Below are 21803 nucleotides of genomic sequence, written 5' to 3'. Positions count from 1 at the left end.
GTGTCAAATCCTCTAGTCTGATTGGCTGTCTCGCTGCCGGACCGCTGCCACGCGGGAAAGAACCTTCAGGTTCCCGCATGCGCAGTTCGTAAGAATGGGCCTCCCACTAGTGAGGGAACCCGCACCTGGAATACGGCGCGTGCGCGCAGATCGGTGTTCTTCGTTGATTCTGGTTCCCCGTAGAATTTTGGGGGCGGAGGCCAGTCCTAGGGCCAGGTAAGTGTCTGCGGAGAAACCAGGCACCCCGCTGGTTGCTCACGATTGGCAAGGGCTCTGGAGAGGAGACTGGGGGATCCGGACGCCTTGAGTGTCCCAGTTTGAGTCCCTGAGTCGCACAACCAACTGATCGGGGGCCCTGCTGGCGGTGGCGTGAAGCCGGTCCAGAGGTCTGAGCTCAGTTGTCCCTGGACCTGGGTTACCCTAAGCTGCTAGGGGTCGGCCCTGGGGCTCTTCGAGGACTGGAGTGGGGGCGGGAGAGGAAAGCGCAGGGCCCTGGAGAAAACAGCTCCCACCGACATCGAGGACGAATGCAACGATCCTTGGGGACTTGTTCAGAGGAGCCTTCCGGCGCCCTCGGCACGCGGCAGGGTTGATTTAGGCCTGGCACGCAGTAGGTGTCGGCACTGCCCTTGCCAGGTCTTTCGAAGGACTGCAGAGACTCCGTGTCCCTCCCTGTGGGCCCCTAGCCCATCTCATTCGCTCTGCTCAGTCCCCTTGCTTCAAACTAGTTCACCTTTTAATTACTTCCAGCTTGGCCTATCACTTAAATGCGCCTGGGCCACCTAAGCAAAGTCGAATTATTTTGGCATACATGGCTGTTTTCAGGGACCATATTTCATATCCACCTTCACTAGAACTATACCTGTGCAGTTTTAGCATTAGTTTCAGTTGACCACAAATTCAATTGTTTGAGACAATACAGACAGAATGGTCAGTCACAGCAGTGTGAATTCCTGAGACAGCACATGCGGGAAAGGTGTTTTCTTACAAGAAAAATATTAACCCCTAAAGTGGATGGTAAGAGTGGTTAGTTCTTTAACCCTGCATCAGACAGATGGGTCATTGCTTTGGCTACATTTAGATACCTTTTTTAGCTGTTACTGTCTTAATAATAAGCTAGTAGTATTCTGATTAACCTAACTGGTTAACCGTTATTTTGTTAACCAGTTGATGCAGTGAAATATTTTGGTATGGTCTTAACACCATTTGTCTTAACTTAGGTTAAGCTTTTTGGTAGGGTCTAAATTTTTTTTTTTTAAATCAAAGTGGAAATTGGGCAAGAGAGAAAAAAATACCTTTTTTAAAGTGTTATAAACAGCTAAAAAGGTAGTTTTTCAAGTCTATAGAAATTATGATTCTAGAAAACAGATGTAGAAAGCTTCAGGAATTCCCACAAATGTATTAAATATAAATGTTCATCTAATCTAAACGTAACCCCCATGCTGGAGATTTTATGCTACTTGTATGGCCATGTGAGGGTATGGTTACCATTTGATTTTATCGTAATACCAAATTGCCCAAGTATCTCCCTTTTGTCTTGGTCTTCGCATTGACAGCTTTATAGCAGAGATCTTTCACATTGATTGGGACAAGTTTAAGCTGTCCAATTAGAGTAGCTGCTCTTGGCTTAAGAAATTTAGTGTCTCTTAACCAAATAAAGAAATTTAGAGTGTTACTTTGTTTCATTGATTTTTATATACAGTTTGTCATTTGGGAGAGCAGTTCCCTGCAGCAAAAGATGAGGAGTTCTAAGACTTTCAAGCTGTAGTTTAATTATTAAGTATAGGAACTCTGGCTGAATAGCTCAGTGGGTCAGAGCATCATCCTGACACACCAAAGGTTGCGGGTTCGATCCCCAGTTAGGGCTTATACAAGAATCAACCAACGAATGTGTGAATAAGTGGACCCACAAATTGATGTTTCTTCCCTGCCAAAATCCATAAATAAAAGGCTTTTTTTTAATGGAAGGAAATGATAGGTATACACTTGAATATGAATTTTTCCACCTTTCCTGGCTTTCATTAGATAGTTCCTAAGTACCTCTGTTTAAACCAGGGCTTGTTCAATGAAGCTGGTTTCGCTCTTTCCACTTGAATCTGCTGGGAAGTCAAGCTGTGTTATCGGCATCATAATTTGCTCTTCGGTACCTTTCACAGACCACAATTATGACCTCACCAAACACATCTTTGGTAATTTCAGGGTAGCCAGGTGCTTCTTAAATGGGGCCCTACCAAGTAAAATGTTTACTAGGTACTGTTCTGGGAGCCTTTTCTCTCTGAGCTCTAAGGCAGAAAGCCCATGAAGCCATCCGTTTGCACAGTGGGTTTGTGGGTAAGACCACAGCGCACGTGGTATGTCAAGAGGTTCCTGAGCTTTGTAGTTTAGGGATCGAAAGAGCTAATTGCTTTACATTTGTGGCCACACATGTGTTTTGGGGTTTTTTTTCCTCATCCTGGGTAGTATTACCTCCAATCTGCAGATGAGGAAAAGTGGCCAGAGGTGTGCAGTGGGTCAAGACATTGATGCAGGTCAGGCGGACCACAAAGCAGTGTGGTCTTCCAGGGACGGCAGCAGGAAAGGCCGAGTCAAGAAGAAGTTGAGAGAGTAAGGGGGTGGGGGGAGAACAGAGCTGGAGATGTTAGGGAAGGTAAAGGAACAAGCTGGAGAAAGGATGGAGTTACTTTCAAGACATGGACTGCTGCTCTTCCAAGATCAGTCTCTCGGAAGTAACCCACATGGGAGTATGCCTCGCTTTCTTTGTACCAAGACAAACACATGGCATCATTATGCTAACAGAGGCTGGAGACTTAGGAGAAAATAGAGTGTTGTTATTGCTACTTTTTGTGTAGTTCTGACTTTAATCGTGTAGGTGATAAGTTACAAAGTTCCTGTTAGGTGCCATAAATAGGACAGGTGTAATTCCCTGTGGATTCAGAGTTTTCTGTTTAAAAAAAAAAAAAAGGAACGGGATGTTGTAACCACACAAATTGAAAGCTTTTCTCTTCTACTTCCTTGTTGTCTTCATCTGCTTCCTTGTCTCTTGAACGGGGTAGCAGTAAGCCTATTAAATTCAGACAGACCCAGAGCAGTCTCCTCTTCCTCTTTCCCCCCAAGTCCAAGGTGACAGCTCTGCCCTCCCGGTTCAATCTGTGCTGCTCGTTTTCTTTGAGAAGGAAATCTCTGAACATTTATTACTGTGGGTGAAAGGTGCTGTGCCCCCCCAGCCTAGGAAAGGACGAGGTCTGTTTCAGGCCCGAGCCCCATCCCCCGGGGCTTCCATTTTGGGGGGTGTTTGGCTCTCATGAGGATTTCAGAGGGCGAGCAAGGGAGGATGAGCTGGTGAAAGGCAGAGGGCGGCTGCCTTATTTTCACTCCCATTCTGCAAGGAGCCCCAGAACACACTTTGGAAACATGAATTATTATTAAGCGTTTGCCAGGACACCCTCCTCCTCTCGCTTAGCTTCTGGTGCCGTCAGCTGGCTGTTGTGACTTTGTAGGGCTGCGAGAGCCGGTCCGTTCGGGCCGGAGTTTGGCCCTGCACTGCTGGTGAGGGCATCCTTGTGATATGTCCTCGTGGGGGAGGGGAAAAAAGACGTAGCAGCAATCAGCACTCCAGAATTCTGGACTCGGCTTCTTATGTATTATAAACATAAGAAATATAAGAAACCACAGCTTCCAAACGTGTCTGTCCAAGCAACCGGAAGGACTTCTCATTCCTGTGACAGAGCTTCTCGACCCTGGGGGATGCCTCTGAGCAGCAGCTGAGGGTCTTCCTGAACACAGGTTCTCCCTCAGGTTGGGGGCAGGGCTGGGGAGTCTCCATTCCTGAGCAGCTCCCCAGTGGCACTCGCCGTGGCTGCTGCTTCCAGTACCCTAGCCACCAGCACGCGTGGCTAGTCCACACTGACCGTGTTGTCAGCGTCAATGCACCCCAGAGCTTGCATACTGGGGTAAAAAAGTAACTTAAGAAATGCATCTGTTTGACCTGGGGCCCTTCCCGTGGCTGCTAAGGTTCCAGCGCAGATGCAAGAAAAAAGGGTCGCCCACCGTGCCATCTGTCCAAGTGTGGCAGCCGGGGCGGGGGAGTGAGAAAGTGAATTATAAAGATCTCAGTGGCTTTTCTATTGATTACATGCAGAAATAATATTTTGGGATATATTTGGGTAAATATGTTAAAATGTTAAATATCTATTTAATGTATTAAAATTAGTTTCCTCAGTCTCTTTTTTACTACTGTTTCCCTCTTTTTAATGTGACTCCTGGAAAATGTGGAATCTCACACGTGGCTTGCATTCTGCCTGTGTGGGACAATGCCCTTCTAGAACATCACTGCAATAGAAGCCAGAGCTTGGGGTGTTCTTTTTCAGATGACCCCATTTCACGATCCCCTTTTACTGTCTCACCTTCTCTGTTCACCCAAATCTGCGTGCGCATCGTTCTTTTCCCTGCACGTTGTCACCCCTACCCCCTCCATGTCTGGCTCCAGCATCCGGGTCCCGGGCTCCCACCCAGCCGCACACTCATCCTTGCTCAGAGCCCGTCGCTGTGGCCCCGAGTGGGCGGCTGGGCTGGCGGCAGCAGCCTCCCCTGGGAGGTGGTCAGGAAGCGTCCCAGGCCCTGGGGACCCAGCGTCCCACTTATCTCACACGGTCCCCAGGGGATGCATCTCGTCTGCCCGGGGAAGGGTGCCCTGTGGGAGCTTTAGCGCCCTCCCTAAAGCCCCCATTTCGGTCCCTCTCCATCAGTCTGTCTCCACGCCTGTTTCTCCGCTAGGTTTTGATGATGTTGGTTTTCATGACGTTTCTGCAGGGTGGTGTGCCATGCAAGTTGTGTGTGGCTAAGAGAAACTTGTACTCCTCCCTTTCTAAAAAAATAGTTACACAGTGGGTTTTGGGCAAATGACGTCCAGAAGGCAAGTCCAGAGAGGGAGGTGCTGCGCCTTCCTGCAGGTGGTTCCAACAGCCACTGTGGCTCAGGCCCCCGGGGAGGCCCCCGTCCCCCTTTGCCGCGCTCCAGAGCACTCGGGCTGCCAGTGGGGCCAGCCTCACTGACTGGTTTAAATTGGTGACTGTTTGCCCTAGTCACAGCCACGGACTTCTGTCCCACCGGGTGCCCGCCTAGGTCTGGGGCACCCCATGCAGAGGCCCAAGGAGGGAATGCCAGCCAGACCCAAGTCAGGAAGAGGGGCCCTGGTAGAGGCGGGTTCCAAGTCCCCACTGCAGGCCCTTCAGGTGACCGGGGACCACAGAGCCTGGGCCACAGCTGTGGAGCAGGTCCCCCACTCTGGTCTGTGGCCTGTGTCACACTTACAGACAGACATTGCAGCTTCGGTCTTCCGCCCCCGGCTCCCTGGGTGCCTGGGGCCAGGCCCAGCTCGTACTCAGTGTTGGAAATACTGCACACGCCTGGTGCCTGTTGTGTGTGTGGGAAGGGCCTCGGACAGCGCGGGGCTGTGACCTCAACCGCACCAGTGCTTAGTGCAGGAAGTGGGGGTGCGAGCCAGCCCTGAGCGCCGCCCCCCTCCCAGAAAGGAATTAGAGCAGAGCGCCAGTGCCTCGCTAGTTTCCCCTTACTCACGCTTCTGGGTCCCTTTTTTTTTTTAATGTCACAATGAGCTCTCATTTCAAGCGCTTATTGTTCCCCAAAGACTTCGGGCTGCTCTGTGGGTATCACAAAAACTGAAACCCAACCCCAGTCCTCCCTGCGCTTTGGGGAAGTGGGGCCGCGGGTGTGTCTGTCATTGGTAGATGTCACTGGCGTAGAGCCAGAGCTCCGGGAGATACTAAAAGTATTTGGGACCGTCCGATTGGCTGTTGGAATTCGCTGGTAGACAAAGCAGCCAGTCACTGAACACGGGGACCTGCCTGGACACCGGGTGGGTGGCAGCTCCTCCAGTGCATGTCAGCTCTGAAGTAGGACAGGGGTAGGGTTGGAGACGCACTGGGCCGATGACAAAGCAGCCGCTGAAAGCGCCCTCCTCCCCGCCCTTTGTCTGGGGGTTTCGCCCGTCTCAGACCTGCTTCCTTCCTTTGTCACCGGGCTGCAGCCCGTGCTGCCCTGCCTGGTCGGATTCACCAGCTAACGGAAGAGAAACCGCAGGAGAGGGGTGGGCCGGCCTTCCCCGATGAATCCTATCCAGGGGCTGGGCGCTGTCCGGTGCCCACGGGAATTTTGTTCTGGGGATGCGGGAAGCAGATTCGAGGCGGGGAAGGGAGGCCCTGGGCGGGCACACGGGCGTTTGCCGGGCAGTGGAGCCTTTGCCGCGGCGACCCCGGGGAAAGTGTGTCGGCCTTCGTTCCTGAGGATACTTACTTCTGAAGCATTTCTCACACAATAAACCAAAGCCGTATTCTAAGTGCCATTCTCGTGCACACACTGCTTCTAAACATCTCTCTTCCCAACCAGGGAGCACCTGGCTGCACCGCCGTGACTGCCGCCCACCGGGGCTGCCACCGTGCTGCATGTCAGGCCGGTGGCAGAGACGGCGTGAGGTCAGACCACGTGTCAGTCACAGAACCGAGGATGTAGCAGGGAGAGGAAACTGCTTGCTGCATTGTCCTCCTAACATTGGCCGGTGTCTTCTCGGCGTCAGCTGTGCCGACGACTGAGACATTTGGCTTTGGAATCCCAGGAAAGGCACAGGCTTGCTCGGAAACCACCCCGACTCGCATGCCGGTGTTGGCTTCCCCGGCGCTTCCCCGAGGTCGGGGTGGGCGGTGGGTACCTGGGTGGAGGGCAAGCCTGGGGCCATCGTTTTGTGAGTGTTCAGTTCACTCAGGAAGCTGGCTTGGTGGGACTCCAGTGCCCTGTTAGAGGCCGGCTGCCAGGAGCTCCAGTTCAGCAGATTTTGAATGGAAGCAGCAGCTATTTAGAGCCACGCAGGCTGAACAGAGTGGTGTCTGCTTCGGTGCCCGCGCAGTCGTCCATCAAGAAGTGCAACCGAGTGGCATGCTCACGGTTCCCATAATCCCCTGGGTGACAGGGACTTTGCTAAAAACCAGTCGTGCACCTTCAAAGGCGTTAACAAAAGCCCCTTCCAGAACACATCCCCCCCTGAGCTGTAAGCCAATCTGGGGGGGGTGGAGAAGGGCCCCCACCCATTCAGTCTGGGGATGAGAGGAGGCCCAGGCTGTGGCTCGCCCCACCCACATGCGATCGTTGACACGTGACGCCTTTCGGGTCCTGCTGCCTCCCTGCCCCTGGTGGGAAGCAGGGCCGTGGGCCCAGCCCCAGGCGCTGCCACGCCCTGCACCGTTCGCTTGCCAGCCAGAACCTGGTCCTGCCCCTGCTGGGCCTCAAGTCCTTACTGAGACCTCATTATTGATTATCACTCTTTTTTACTGTTTTCTCTCTCTGACCACACTGAGCTCCGTGAAGACAGGGTCTAGCTCTTTCTGACCTCTCGAGTCTCACAAAACACCTTACCTGGGGTTTCCACGCACCAGGCACCTTAATAAAAGGCAGCTGGCTTGGTGGTTCCGACGCTTCCCTGTTGGACCACATTATTGGCTGTATGGCTAAGGGGACAGATGTTCCTATTCAAGCCCAGGAAATGGGAAACACTGAAAACAACAGTCACGACACTGACTGACAGCGACAGTCACCGTGTCAGACTGCGAGTCTCAGCCGCCTCCATCTCGCGGCGCACGTGAACTAATGACTAAAATTCTGCGGTTCACCAAAAATGTATCTTTCTGCAGATCTGACAGTAAGCATACTTTTTGATTCCTTCACACTGGATGGCTGTGGTCGTTTTTTATTTAACAGCCTATGAGAACGAGGTCAGGGCCCCTGACTGGCCAGCCAGGTGCCGTGTGTTTTAAACTTCTCAGGGCGCAGCGGTGGGAAGTCGCCGAGACAGACGACTGCCCTCTGCTACGGCCTTTGCCTTTGGCTTTGAGACACTCCCAGCGTTCAGACAACGGCACTGGCCTCAGACCCCAGTTCATGCCTGATGTGCTCTTCAGTGCTTATCAAATGTCAGCCCTGTCCTTTGGAATGTCACCCTCCAAACCTCTTCCTCATGAGAAAACAGCACCTGTGGGTGCTTTGGAGATATTTTCAGTCTGTGGTAAGGAAATACTGACCAGTGGCAGGGCGCGTACCACTGTCCCGGCAGCGATGCTGCGGACAGGCGTGTGCGACCAAATGACCCTCCCCCAGAGCTGGGCGCTCGCCCCCCGAGCTGCCGTGGCAAAGGCTGTCCTTCTGTCTGGTGCAGGTGCTGGACACGCAGACCCTCTCCGTCCATGAGCGCCCTGGGTCGGTTTCGCCTTCCTACACCCTTGACCAGGATGGACCCCGGGCCATGGGGACGCCGGCTGGCAGCACTGTTGTCCCCAGGAGTGGGGGTGGCTGCAGTCCAGGTGGCAGGCAAGAAGGACCGCCCTGCTCTGCTTCCTCTGGACGAAGGTGAACTTGAAGAGCAGTTTGTGAAGGGACATGGTCCCGGGGGCCAGGCAACCAACAAGACCAGCAACTGCGTGGTGCTGAAGCACATCCCCTCAGGCCTGGTGGTCAAGGTAGAGGAAGAGCAGCCCGGGGGCGGGGGCTGCATGCATCAAGGGCACTGCACGTCCTGTCCCCTGCCCTGAGGCGTCCTCCCGGAGGCAGAGCGTCCTCCCAGGGTCCCCGGAGCCGGGTTCTTGCCGCCCTCCTTTAACCCGGTGGGCAGTGCAGTTTCTGCACAGCCTTGGCAGCTGGTGGCCACAGCATTACCAGGGCGCCAGGTCCCTGATGTCTGCCTGCAGCCTCAGCCCTTAGTGACCTGGCTGGTTGACCAGGATGGTCAAGTCCTCCGTGTCCCTCTGCCCCTCTTTGGCAAGTGGCCGTGACGCCCACCCATCTGAGCGTGAGGTCAGGGGGAGACCCCATTTTCCGTGCTTAGAAGCAGAATGCCACGCGCTGCGCCCGTCAGTCTTCCTTCTCTTGATAAAAAACCACACTCTGATCGGAGCCTCACCGGCTGTTGGCGCGGCCTGAACCTCTGAACGGCGGTGTGCTCGCTCCTGTCTCGCTGCTCCCGGCCGTGCCGGGGGGCCTGAGAGGCAGCTGGTCCCTGAGCAACTCCACAGGCGAGGCCGCCGGTCCCCAGGAGCCCAGCTCCCCTCCACGGCGGAGAGGCAGCGAGCAGCGGGAGGCACGGGGAGGTCAAGTCACTGCCCGGGCTCCCCGTGAAGGGCCAGCCTAGATCACCCACGGCCGAGTTCCTGACCCCACTCTGCACGGCCGGCTCTGCTCTCCGAGCCCAGGGCACATCACTTAAAGTCCCAACCACTTTCCTCTTCCTGCTTGAAAAAGTGTCGTTCCCGAGCAACAGGTAAAACTCTGAAGCCCAACCTAGTTTTTGTTTCATGTAACTTACTCCAAACACGCACCCCGAGTGCACAGAAGTCCCCTCCCCCTGGAGTCCTGCAAGGAAGGCAGGTAGGTGCCCCTGGCACTGAGGCCTCACACACGGGTGCTGTGGTCGGCCACCTCGGGGAGCAGGGTTCCTCCCGACGGAACCTGCCCTTCCTTCCTGCACGCCCGGGGCTCGTTCTCGGCCACGAGCTGGGCACACCGGAAGGTGTTCTCAAAGCCATCTTGGGTAAATGATTTAGAGGCTGCCACTGCTGAATGAAACAAGTGAAAGCCACACAGGTGGGGGAGGGGTGGCTTCCCTTCTGTGGCGCGCACACACACACACACACCTCTGCAGTGCCCAGGGAGGTTAGCAACTCCGGGGTCGCGACCAGAGCACCCGTGGTCCTCACGTCACACCCTCTCTCTCCCCGGCAGTGCCATCAGACAAGGTCCGTCGATCAGAATAGGAAACTGGCTCGGAAAATCCTGCAGGAGAAGGTGGACATTTTCTACAACGGTGAGGACAGTCTTGCTCACAGAGAAAAACGTGAAGCAGAGAAGAAAAAGCAAGAGAGGAAAAAAAGAGCCAAGGAAACCCTGGAAAAAAAGAAACGACTGAAGGAACTCTGGGCGTCGAGTGCGCATGTCCGCGGGGGCACGCCAGGGGGCTCCGACTGAAGGGGGCTCCGACTGAATCGGCCTGCCGGTGCCACGGCGAGGCCCTCCGGCACCTGTGCCGTCTCCGGGCTGCGAAAGCCATTGTTTGGACAGGTGGGAAGGAAGGACGTCCGGGTTCTCGGAAAGGCAGGCTGAGGGGTGAGGCACCCAGAGGAGAGCGAAGCGCAAGGACCTCCCCACTGGGGGAGGACCAGGGCTGCTTCGGGGCGGAAAGGCTGAGTCCTGAGGAGCAGCCGTGGTGGCCGTCCTGCTCCTGATCTGGGCAGCAGGGACGAGGACGTCGCCTTGGTTTCTAAGCTGTGCATTTGTGTGATTGTATCTTATTTTATTCTCAAAGGTTAGAAATTAAAAAAAAATTAAGTGCAATTATTGCCCTGGCTGGCGTGGCTCCGAGGACGGAGCGGCAGCCTGGGAACGCGTCTCAGTCGGGGGCCGTGCCTGGGCTGCGGGCCAGGTCCCCAGCTGGGGGAGTGCAGGGGGCAGCTCACGGATGTTTCTCTCACACATCAGTGTCCCTCTGTCTGGAAACAAATAAAATCTTTAAAAAATAAAGAGAGAAAATTGTATTTTTTTAAAAAGTAGGACTATTAATAAGGTCCATTTTTATGAACTGTGAAATAGAGACAAACATAGCCTCTAGGGCCACCTTGTCGCCTGCTGGGAGGTCATTGTTCAGTGACCCTTGGGTGTCCATTAGCTTCATGTCAGCATAAGACAACAAGATGGCGAAGACTTGAGGTTATTAAGTTAGTTGCCCTATCGGCCGATTAGACCATGTGGCCAAGCAACCTCTCCGATGCGGACACCCAAGTACCATTCCCGTGTGTAGGCTTGAGTAGGTTTCTAAGAGGTAAGGTTCCAGAAACTCGATTTATGTGCTGATTTGCTCGGCACCATCACCATGTTTGCCCTTACCGTTCTGTGGGGTTGTTTTGGCAAGGTTAGTAGCCTGGCACGTTAGGACACTTCTCAAGTTCGCGTATAAACCAGGTGGGGTAACCGGAGAGGTGAGAAGGCCGCCGTGAGACACAGGGCCTCCCTCTCCTCTGCACCCAGAGAACTTTACCCTGTGGCAGCCAGTCACAGCTCGCACCTTGGCACGACCTGGTCCGGAAGGGTGAGTGCCCACGCGAGGCCCTCCACCCCCGGCCGCACTAGCAGGCCCTTCCCCACTCCGACCCGCACTCAGAAGGTCACCGGGGAAAGTGGCTGGAAAGGCACACAAGCAGCTGGTGAGGGTGGGAAAGCCGTGGACGGGAGAGACAGACGCTTCCGTTTCTGTCCCCTTTCTGGCACCTTTTTGAATCTCCTGTCACATGCATGACGGAGACAGACTAGCCCATAGACCTGTCACGGCTGAGACTGCCTCACGCCCGCAAAACCGCCCCCACCCCTTCACAAAGCGACTGCTCACCCCACGGAGAACGATGGTAAAAATTACCTCTCTCCTTTGGCTTCAGGCGGCACCCAAGGGGCTCACTTGAGTCTAGGGCCACGTGGCATGAAAAACAGACCCCTGTGGTGTCCCCAGGTGCTCACAGGGTAGACACCTCAAGACTGAAGAGCTCATGACTGTGGGGAGGGGGAGCAAAGGGCAGAGTCAGCAACCGTTTTCACCCCTGTCCTCGAGTTCTTTCCTGGAGGGCACTTTCGCTCACTGCAATTAAAAGGCACCATGACTTGACATCACTGGGCCCCTGGCCCCTGGCTCGGCAAACACTCCCTGGCACAGGGTGCCGGTCACACACCCAAGGTGCCGGTCACAAGGGAGGAGACCCACCTGTGACGGGTTCTCTGCCACCTCTGCTGAAGGAGCTGTTGGGTGAGACGCCCCTTGATTCAAGGAACCCACCTCTCAATACCAATTGTTAATGAAAATAAGCTTTATTACATCAAGTAATAAATACATACAAAGATGCAAACAGTGTTAGTCATTTTCTTCCTGATGTTTGGATCAACTTACAGGAAAAGGCGGGTCTGAAATCTACATACAGACTTAGGAAAAATTTCAGGGGTCCTTGCTAGGCGGGGTGTGGTAAGCTGCTCTTTCTTCTGTATTTATGACTTGTTCACCTTAAAAATGGACTTCAAAGCACTAATAGTCATGCAAATGCTTAAGCAAAAAAGAAGTTACGTGAAGCGGAATCTATGCTGGACGGCAAACGGGGACCGGCTACTCAAGCGTGCGGCAGTCAGTACGTACTACAAAGAAAACCCTCAGCGCTGTGTTAGCTCCGGAGGAGAAACCAAGAACGATCTGAGTAACATAAACGTCTTCAAAAAGAGAAACACTTGCATCTTGGAGCTGTGAGATGGGTAAGTGACGTGCGTCTTTTAACCAATGCTTTAAAAACCAAAAACAACGACACCACCCTGGCTAGTTCCTAACTAACGTGTAAATCCCAGTCGACTGCAACATCTCCTCCAGCTTAGCAACTTGTAGGTTCAGAGCCTAACGACCCACAGGAGGCGGCGCGGGAGGAGCAACGGAACTGTTACCATTTGCAAACAAGTTTCATCTGAACAGGGGAGAGGAACTGGAGCTTCTCAGGAGGGGACGACAGAGAGCCTTCTGTGCTGACCGGGCGGCTAGGACCTGGCGTTCCGCTCCGTTTCGGCCAAGCACTCTCGAACCAGCCCTCTCGCGTGGATGATGCCTGGAAGAGAAGGAGCAGACACTGCAGACCCTCCGGCAAGGGAAAGAGGGTCCTTTTCACAACCAGCCAGAAAGTCCTCACACTGGAAAGCAGCTCAGGACCGGCCTCCAAGCCTCCCAGTGGTTTGAAAGGCACCACCTCCCAGGGTTCTCCTTCCCTCCTAGAAAATCTCCCTGAAAACTCCCTCCTGCACTCAAGGTGACAGCCAGCAAGCTCTTCCTTCAAGACATGACTCTTGCCCTGGCCGGCGTGGCTCAGTGGATTGAGCTCGAGCCTGTGAACCAAAGGATTACAGTTCGGTTCCCAGTCAGGGCACATGCCCGGGTTGTAGGCCAGTTCCCAGCAGGGGACACACGAGAGGCAACCACACATTGATATTTCTCTCCCCCTCTCCTTCCCTTCCCCTCTAAAGATAAATAAATAAAATCTTTAAGAAAAAAAAAAAAGACATGACTCCTACTCCGACTGGCGTGGCTCAGGGGGTTGGGCATCTTCCAGCAAAAACAAAAGGTCACCAGTTTGATTCCTGGTCGGGGCACAAGCCTGGGTTGGGGGTCAGGTCCCCAGCTGGGGGCATGCACAAGGCAACCAATTGATGTTTGGTTCCCTCCCTCTCTAGAAATATAAAATCTCTTAAAAAAAAAAAAAAAAAGCAAGTAACTTGCTCCCCCAACTCCAACAGCGGCCGGGACCACTGCAATGCCCGCCTGACCCTGGCGACTGTCAGGGTCAGCTCCACGTTGCTCCAAAGCCCTCTTGGGTTCCGGCCTCTAACTGCCAGCCCCCCTTCCTCACACCCGTGCCCCTCGGTACCCAACCAGCTTCGCCATCGGTCCCCCCTCCGGGGGGCTCCTCCGAAACACCACAAAGTCACAGCCTGCGGGAGCCTGTCCCCAGCCAGCCCGGTCCACCCCTGGAGTCTCGGCCTTAACCGCAGCCCGACGGATGCCTCAGGTTCATGACCAAACAGTGCTCCTCTCTCGTTCTCCTCCAAAGCTGCTTCTCTCACCCTTTTAAGAACCCAGATCCCTCCTGAAACTGAGTTTGCACGTAGGTCTCTCTGCTCTGAGCTGCCATCTTCTAAAATAGAAATCCCTTCCTCCCCGTTTTACTTCACAAGGTAGCAAACTACTTCCCAACCTCCTGAAGTCAGCTGGTCGGTCACACCTTCCCATGAGTCACTTTTTTCCTATGACAGCAACCCCTCCCAGCATAAAGAACTTCACAGCTTTCCTGCCCCTCCCACCCCAAACTAGGACAGACCCCACCGCACACGAGGGCCCCGTGGGCCCCACAGCGGCCACAGGAAGGGAGCAGGCAGGGGACAGAGCTCCCGAGATTCCTCTTTAGAGCCGGCAGACTGTGCTGTGGCACCCAGGGCAAGGGGGGCGGGGCTCACTGGCTGGAGCAGCCCCGTCCCGTCGTGTCCCAAGTCCACCTCCCGGGGCCGCTCACCCCTGCCTGACGCCTCCACATCGGACAATGACTCTGTGACAAAGCGGGAGCCCCCGTGGCTTAGGGACCCCCCCACCCTCCACCCAAAACTCCCGAGAAGGCCCCGAGTGATGGCCGGTGCTTTGGGGTCCCCGTCGGACGCACCTCGTTTGAGTCTCTCCATTGCGCTCTTGCTGCCAGCGTACGTGGGCCGAATCTCCTTCCCCAGCTCTTCAATGATGGCCAGCAGCTCCGCATATTTGCTCTGAGGCACCTGGCTGCTCCCGGTTCCCTGGGATCAGAGGAGGGGTCAGGTGGAGGTGCACCAACCTGACGCCGCCCGGTCGGTGCCCCGGGGGCCAGGCACGTCCCCCCAGAGGGGCAGCCACAGAACAGGGAGGCCCTCTCCTGCCCTCACACCCCAGGAACCCACCCGGCCGGCTCTAGAAAGCTGTCATCGTCTTGGTGGCCAGTCCCGACAGGAGAGGCTCCACCAAGAATTTCCGAGGACCCAGAAGGAAGAGCAGGTATAACCCGAGCAAGGGCTGAGGGTGCAGAGCGCGTGGACGAGATACGGACCACACCTGGGGTCGGGCAGCTATCAACGTACATTCAAGGCCACACGGACATTCACCCGTCCTCCCCCACCAGCAGGGCCCCCACAGAAACCCGTAAGATCCCACTAACATCCTAAGCAAGCACCATGAGGCTGGGGTCCCCGTGGGCCTCTCTCTTTCCCCCCCCTCCTCTTCCTCTCCCACAGCCCCACCAGGGCCGCCCGAGCGAGGCCCTTGCCTGGTCCTCCCGCCTCCTCTGCTGCCTGGCCTCTCGGTCCTTCCTCCTCTCCCAGCCCAGCTCCAGGGCGGCCCGCCAGCACCGCCTCGGGGCCCTGTGCCCCTCGGCGCCCTGCTCCCGCCGCAGCCGCATGGCCAGGGCGTTGCGCCGCCTCTCCAGGCTGCGCCTCAGCCCATCCTCCCGCCGCCGCCGCTTCTTCAGGCGGTCCCGCTCCCGGGCCCGCGCTCGCTTCTCCTCCTGGGACAGGAGGGCCCGGCGGGGCATGGCCTGGGAGCCGCCAGCTCGTCCCAAAGGACAGCGCCCATGGCGACCTCAGAATGTGGCGAGTTCCGACCACGGGAAAGAATCTTGCAGCCAGCCGCCGTGGGTCTCACGTGGCACCACCATTGAAGTGGCTTCCTCTGTCCATGGGCCGGTGACCCCCCTACGTGGCAGTGAAAAAGCCACGTCTCGGCATGAATGCCAAGTGGGGGGTCACGGTCTCGAGTGGCAAACCCAAGCAGCCTGGCTCAGGGGCCACCAGCCCCTCATGATACGCATGGGGACTCTTATCAGAATGTGGGCCCCTCCCCGCTTTGCCAGGGCCGCCACCTTGTGGAGTGGGAATGGGAACCAGGTCCCCTCCCCTCTGGCCCAGTTCAGTTGCAGAGTCAAGGGCAGGTCTTCCCTCCCCAGGAATCAGGCCCGAGAAGACCCACCAGAGACAGACACGGGGTGGTGGCCCTTCAACAGGAACTGAAGCTCCTGGATCTCCGTCCTTCCCTGGGCTCTCCAACCCCGGTCCTAGCTCCCAGTGCGCCCCGTGAAACACCTTGCCATCCCTCTGTTGTGGTGCCTCAGGCCTCTACCCTGAGTCCAGCCAGGGCCTCGGTGGGAGGAAGCCCATCTGCTCCACCATGTCTACTCCTTCCTCTCTCCCACTGACTCCCCTCCCCTCCCGGAGGGTGGGACACATGCCCCCTCAGGGCTCGGGCCACCCCCGAGCCCCTTCCGCTGCACCTCACCCTCAACGCCATACCTGGGTGTAGCCGAGAGATGGTGGCCCGTAGTCACTCAGCAGCTGGCGGTACTGTGAGGACGTCGCCATGCTGGTGGAAGGCGGGTGGACGCTCCCAGCTGCAGGGGAGGAGAGAGGGGTCAAGGATCACAGGGCCTTGACCAGCGGGACCCAGGCCGAGGGCTCTAGATTCTGCAACAGGCCCTTGCCCAGGACCCTCCCCATTGACAGCGGCCCTTGCTCCTTGCAGGACAGAGAACCCTGCCTCTGTCTCTAGTTTGGCCTTGGCCCACCCTCCGCCTGATGACTGATAGGAACACGTAACTAACAGGCCACTGATCTTGACACCCACCACGCGGCAGGCATCACTAATCCATCACAGACCTCCTTCTCATTGGTGCTGAAGCTGTAACTTGCTGCTATTCTCAGCCTAACCCTGGCCAGGCCCCTTTTCCTGGGTCCTGCTCCCCTCGGGCTGGTAACCAAGCGCCACGACAGGCCGCCTGCTCTCAAGGCTGCTGCACAGCTGGGCTCAGTCTTCCTGTGCGCCCACACCTCTGCTGGACTACAGGGTCGAGGAGACAGGCAGCAGGTGGGGACCTGAGACCCAGCCGAGGCTGGGGGCTGGTGCGGTGGACACGCCCTCAGGCCCCTGGGGCACACCACAGCCTTGGTGTGTCCTCAGACCAGCCCCTCCCCAAAAGGGGGAACAGGACTCTCAACCGTCTGAGTCTATGCCCAGATGACTTGCACCCCAAGGGAGGGCTGGTCCTGCTTGTGGACTGCCGCACTCGGAGACAGCAAGGGACCACGTGGGGCCGGGCCCAGCCCAAACGGGGTCTCCCGAACGGGGGAGGAAAGGTCCTCGGCAGGGAGTTCTGCAGCCCCCACCCGGGTCCTGGAAGCACACAGGCCCGGCATGGCGTCCGAGTGGCCAGGCGTGGGGAAAGGATGTCCTGCGGAATCACAAACAGCGGTAACCATGGAGAATTTACCTAGCCCTCCTCAGCAGCTGCCCGCCTGCCTCCACGCCCGGCAGAGGAGCCGCTCCCCCGGCTGCCGCCCGCCGTGCCGAACGGCCTCACACACACGCACAACAGGCTCTGCAGACCTGGCCCCGGGGAGGGACAGCTGGTGCCAGGCTGGCCAAAGCGACCAGCTGCTCATCTGGTGTGGGCAAGGGGAGGGGCAGGGAGGAAGGAAGTTGGGAAGCTCAGGCTGATGGAGCGGGAAGCGGCCCTAGAGGACCCTGGGGCTCCTCCCTGCAGCAGGAGAAACGGACCAGAGAGGGCGGGCGAGGCTCCAGGCCACACAGCACAAAGCAGGCTAACACCCCAATGCCTGCCCCTGTGCCCCTCTGTCCAGGAGCCGGGGACAGCTCCGTACCTCCGGTGTCAGGCCCGCCCTGGACTTACCCACCGGGGTCCAGGACTATGCTCAAGCAGGACAGGCCAAGTCGGGACACATGGCACTGCCACCTCTGCGCTGGTGGTGACAACGCCCGGAGGGGCCGTGCTGCTCGGGATGGGGACCCACACCAGCATGTCACATATACGGTCCAGCCAAGGGCAGACGCGCCAGAGCACAGGAATCGGGGTGGAAAGGCCGCCCCCGCGGCCCCCCTCACACCCACCAAACCCCACTTCCTGCGTTTTCTGAAGGGGGCCCTGACAGTGGCCTGGGCAGCTGTGGCTTCGTGGCCCCAGCCCTGGGATCCAATCCTGAAGGCCACACACCACAACACCTCTCCAGAAGGCCAGGGAGCTGCCTGTGGGGCCTGGCCCAGGCTGTCCACAGCGCTTCCGGGCACCTAGAAGATTCCAGCTCCCTGGCAGAGGTGGGCTGGCACCTCCCACGCATTCCCCTGCCCTGTGCTTCCTGGGTGCTCTTCCCACTGGGTTTTGGCCTCCCTATCCCATCTTCTCGCCTACAGCCAACACCCGGCGGCTGTGTGGCCTTACCCCAGTCCCTTCCCTCTCTGGGCCTCAGTTTCCCCATCTGTCTGAGGTAGCGGTTCCCAACCCAGCATCTGAAGGCTCTAGGTTAGGTCCTGGGGGGCCAAGGGAGAGGCTGGCCACAGCTCAGGACAGGTGACCCCGACTGTGCGTCAGCGCCAGCCCCTACTTTGTGTTGAGAGGCGGGTGTCTGCAGCCCTGGAGAGTTGGCAAGGGCCCCGAGTTCCGTTCACGCCCGCTGCTTCCTGCAGACCCAGAGGGCCGGGCTGTACAAGGCCAGGGAGACCACCAGACTGGGCGTGAGCGCCACGGCTGGAGCAGAGCCTCGCAGACAATGCGCGCAGTGTGCGGGACCGGGAGGCCGCGGAGGGAGGGACTGGCAGAGGCCAGCAGCTCCTGGGGCCAGGCGCAGCTCCCCGCCCCCACCCCAGACAAAGAGCGGCCTGGGCCTGGGGAGCTGGCGGCCTTCCCGCCACTTGGGGCGCCTGGTGGGGGGGGCGCTTTCAGGCAGGCAGGCGGGGGCTTTGTCTACTCCGCCACTGCCACCGCCGGCCAGGCCGCGGCTTGGCAGCCCGTGCGCAGGAGGCAGGGCTGGAGGGCGTGAGGGATGATGACAAGGAAGCCAGAGGAGCGGCACTGGGGAGTCCATCTTGGATGCGAAAGGAGGGGGAGAAGAGGCTTTCTAAAGGGGTCCGCAGGGAGGGGGCGGCCCCCACCAGAATGCCCGAGGTGGGGGGGGAGCCTCAGTTCTCCTGGATTTCACTGCAGCAGAGGGAAAGAAACCTGTGCACAGGTGCTGGCCAGCCCAGAACAGGGCCTCAGGGTCCTGAGTGGCTGCCAGTCACTGTGACCCCAGTCCTCAAAGGTCCCCAGGCAGGGCCCCTGCCTCAGCTACCCCAAGGCAGGCCTGAGAGCTCCCACCCGCTGGGGCTGCAGAGACCCTCACCCGCCCTCCTCACACCACGGATAACAGACGTGGGAGCGAGTGGGCAAGGCTGCCCGCCTGAGGCCAGCCCCTCCGGGTCTGCAGACCCCAGAGCAGGTGAGGACATCTGAGGAAACAGTGCTGTTCGCTCTGGGGACCCCGGGACCACATCTGACGGATTCAACCGTCGTCCCCACACAAACACACACACCTTGAACCTTAACCCTTTCTTATCCCCCATTCTATATCCAAAAAGTTAAATACATATGTAGGCACATGCACGTGTATTGGTTTTTTGGGTCTCTCTGCAGATTTTTGGAGTTAAGGAGTCAACATTTGGAGACAAGGCCCAAACTCACGGCGAACTGCCAGCGTGGCATTTCTGACCAGCAGGGACCATCCCCTCCCCCCACCCAGGCTTCTGCCCCCTCCCCCCACCCAGGCGCCAGGGTTTTTGGGAACTGTTTCCACCAGAGCGTCTAAAGGAAAAGGACCCTGGTGAGGGAACAGAGCCGGCCTACAACGAAAGCCACCTTTTCTCACACACGCCCTCCCGGCCCCCTGGGGTCAGTCCCCAGGGAGAACCCGGGGGCAGAGCCTCAAGCTACCTGACAACTTCTGGAGGAGTTGCCCGGGCCGCCGGCTCCAGCCCGAGGTAGCCCCTCCCTACTTGTGCTGGAGGCGGCTCTAGGTTCAGATCTGCGGGTTCCGACGTGCGGAGCCCGGCTCAGATGCCCCCTACCTCCATACCCCTCTCCTGCAGGTACTCAGAGGCCACCCTCCGCCCGGTCCTCCCCAACTTCTTTCACTTGGCGCGCGCGCCAGAGGCGACCTCCCACGTGCCCTGTTCCGAGGACCCCTGCTTCCGCGCGCCAGGCTGAGCCCCCGCTAACCATTGAGTCCCCTGCACCGTGGGTAAATCCCCGTCCCCATTCAGCCACCCTGCAACCTCCAGGGGGGCTACACCTGGCACACCGCCGCCCCCAGCCCTGCCCAGGCTGGGCGGGCCTTGCACACGTGCACCCCGGCAGCCCGCCCCCCCCCCCCAGTCCCAGTCCGGGCCTGCACCCTCGCTCCCCACCGGCGGCGCCGGCCCCGCGCCCGGCACCCCGCTCCCGGCGCGCCGCGGCCCGGCCGCTCCCGACTCCCGCCGGCAGGGGCCCTCGCCGAGCCGCCCAAAAGCAGGAGGAAAAAGGAGCCGAGGAAAGCCTCCCCCGCCCTCGCCCGCCGCGCTCCCCGCGAGCCCTCGGCCGCCGGCGTGGGGGGGACCGCGGCGGCCGCCCGCGCCCGGGGCCCGGGCCCGGCCCAAGCCGCAGGCCCGGCGCCGCGCGGGGCGCACCCGCCAACTTTGGCAGCGCGGGCGCCGGAATCATGGCGGCGGCGGCCGCCGCGCTGCCCCGGGCCAGGACCCCGTGCCTGTCGCCCCCGGCCTCGCGGGCCCGCGGGAGCCCGGGCCAGGCGCGCGGGCCCCCAACTTGGCGACACTTGGGGCGCGGCGCGCGCGGCGGGCGGGGCGCACTCACCGGCGTTGAGGGAGGCGGCGGGCATGTGCGCGGTCAAGTTCGGTTTGTAAGACATCCCCCCGAGCGGCGGGGCGCGCGGGGCGCCGCGGGGCCCGGCCCGCGAGGCGGCGGCGGCGGCGAGGCCGGGCGGCGGCGAGGCGGGCCCGGGGTCCGTGCGCCCGTCCGTGCGCCCGCCGAGCTCCCGCGCACTTTTTGTTGTTGACGGCTCGGGCCGCACCGGCAAATATGGCCGTCCCTCACCCTGACACCGCCGCAGTATATCACCCATACATCGGGCGGGCGCAGGGGCGGCCGCAAACTTTGAGCCGAGCCAGCGGGGCCGGCCCGGGCCGGGAGGGGGCGGCCCGGCGTCAGGGGGCGGCTCCGCCCGCGGCCGCGCCCCGCGCCTCCCCGCGCGCTCGGCGCCGCAACTTGGCAAAGTTTGGGGGGCTGGGGTCCCGGCGGCGCCCGTGGCCCGCGTGGGTCCCTTTCTTCTTCTTCGCTTCCAGCGCCTGAAGATTTCTTATTTTAGCAATTTTTTTGTTGTTGTTTTTTTTAAATAGCAAGGTCGGATTTCGGAATTAGTTTTTTGTCCCCTTGACTGTGGGGGCAGGGATGGAAAATTACCTGGAGAAAATGGTGGCGAATGATCTTTTTAAGCGCGTAGATGCTTCCAGACGCCGAGGTCTTGGCTATCCCCCAGAATCAGAACAACCAATTCGTGACATTGATTTCAAATAAATTTCACGTCCCTGTCAGGAGTAAGTGGTTTTTAACCCTTTGGGGGCCTGCGACTCCTTTGAGACGGACAAAGCCAGAGCAATTTCCCGCTGGAAGATTCACCCTGGCGCTCACGTAATTGTGCATATTAACTCATTCAGATATTTAAGAAGCGCCTACTATGTGCCGGATACTTCCAGGCGCCAAGGATACAAGAATGTGAACTTGGCCAAATTTCTCCTCTCCTAGAGTCTTACCTGATAATCATTTTTGACCCTCCTTCGACCCCAGCCCAGCCGCAAATCCGACTACGATACAATGAATCATCGAATGTATCTGGGATTAAGATGATTAAGCTTTTGAAGGTACTCTTTCTTGGAGTTCTGCTTAAATACTAAAGCTCATCAAAATGCACAAGATACCCACCCTTTTCCGCCCTTTTAAAATCACCGTGGCTGGCAAATTTTTTAATTAGTCACAGACATTCGGCCACATCTGAAACTAGTGAGGTAGGTTCTTCTCCCACCAGGAGTGAAGGGATGCCCACCCCTCACCCGCCCCACGGCCTCCCGTCCTTCCCCTGAGGATTGGAAGTGCTGGCGGCACCCCCTCCCCGGCTTAACCAGCACCCCCAGGGAGCAACCCTAGGCTGGTTCCTCCGAGGATGCTCCGCGAAATTTCACTTCATAAACAAATTAATGACACCTTCGCCCACCCCCGCCCCAGGGACCCAATGCTCAAAAGTGCTGTAGCACCGTCCACTGGAAATAGATTCCAAGGCCACGATGTAATTTT

At 58.1% G+C, this 21803-nt stretch overlaps 2 protein-coding genes across 5 annotated transcripts; one reads left to right on the top strand and one right to left on the bottom strand.

Moving 5' to 3' along the window:
• Nucleotides 1-101: 101 nt before the first annotated feature.
• MTRFR (mitochondrial translation release factor in rescue) lies at nucleotides 102-10576 on the top strand. Of its 2 annotated transcripts, none has more exons than XM_037161083.2 (3): nucleotides 102-216; nucleotides 8222-8522; nucleotides 9781-10575. In XM_037161083.2, the coding sequence occupies exons 2-3, from the start codon at nucleotides 8250-8252 to the stop codon at nucleotides 10021-10023; spliced, it is 516 nt and encodes a 171-aa protein (XP_037016978.2). In that variant the 5' UTR covers nucleotides 102-216; nucleotides 8222-8249; the 3' UTR covers nucleotides 10024-10575. The 2 variants fall into 2 exon arrangements, with proteins under 2 accessions (XP_037016978.2, XP_053525802.1); XM_053669827.1 differs by lacking the exon at nucleotides 102-216 and adding an exon at nucleotides 230-6703 and having other exon boundaries at nucleotides 9781-10576.
• A 1312-nt stretch (nucleotides 10577-11888) lies between these two features.
• On the bottom strand, nucleotides 11889-20650 carry CDK2AP1 (cyclin dependent kinase 2 associated protein 1). Of its 3 annotated transcripts, none has more exons than XM_053669825.1 (4): nucleotides 20310-20650; nucleotides 15928-16025; nucleotides 14280-14406; nucleotides 11889-12680 (listed from the first exon to the last, which is right to left on the bottom strand). In XM_053669825.1, the coding sequence occupies exons 1-4, from the start codon at nucleotides 20575-20577 to the stop codon at nucleotides 12613-12615; spliced, it is 561 nt and encodes a 186-aa protein (XP_053525800.1). In that variant the 5' UTR covers nucleotides 20578-20650; the 3' UTR covers nucleotides 11889-12612. The 3 variants fall into 3 exon arrangements, with proteins under 3 accessions (XP_053525800.1, XP_037016969.1, XP_053525801.1); XM_037161074.2 differs by having other exon boundaries at nucleotides 20550-20643; XM_053669826.1 differs by lacking the exon at nucleotides 20310-20650 and adding an exon at nucleotides 17847-18000.
• Nucleotides 20651-21803: the final 1153 nt, after the last annotated feature.

This window comes from Artibeus jamaicensis, unplaced genomic scaffold, assembly GCF_021234435.1.
Source record: "Artibeus jamaicensis isolate MK-2021 breed Jamaican fruit bat unplaced genomic scaffold, CSHL_Jam_final contig_525, whole genome shotgun sequence".
Taxonomy (NCBI): Eukaryota; Metazoa; Chordata; class Mammalia; order Chiroptera; family Phyllostomidae; genus Artibeus; species Artibeus jamaicensis.
Note: the sequence above shows the minus strand (reverse complement) of the source record. Positions and strands in the feature narration are given on the sequence as shown.

Excerpts from the sequence above, each read along its gene's own strand:
- MTRFR (XM_053669827.1), top strand. The coding sequence starts at position 8,250 with ATGAGCGCCCTGGGTCGGTTTCGCCTTCCTACACCCTTGACCAGGATG. Across the intron at positions 8,523-9,780 it reads CCTCAGGCCTGGTGGTCAAG|TGCCATCAGACAAGGTCCGT; the intron begins GTAGAGGAAGAG and ends TCTCCCCGGCAG.
- CDK2AP1 (XM_053669825.1), bottom strand. The coding sequence starts at position 20,577 with ATGGGTGATATACTGCGGCGGTGTCAGGGTGAGGGACGGCCATATTTG. Across the intron at positions 16,026-20,309 it reads CGCCGCCTCCCTCAACGCCG|CTGGGAGCGTCCACCCGCCT; the intron begins GTGAGTGCGCCC and ends CCTCCCCTGCAG. Across the intron at positions 14,407-15,927 it reads CATCTCTCGGCTACACCCAG|GGAACCGGGAGCAGCCAGGT; the intron begins GTATGGCGTTGA and ends CTCTGATCCCAG.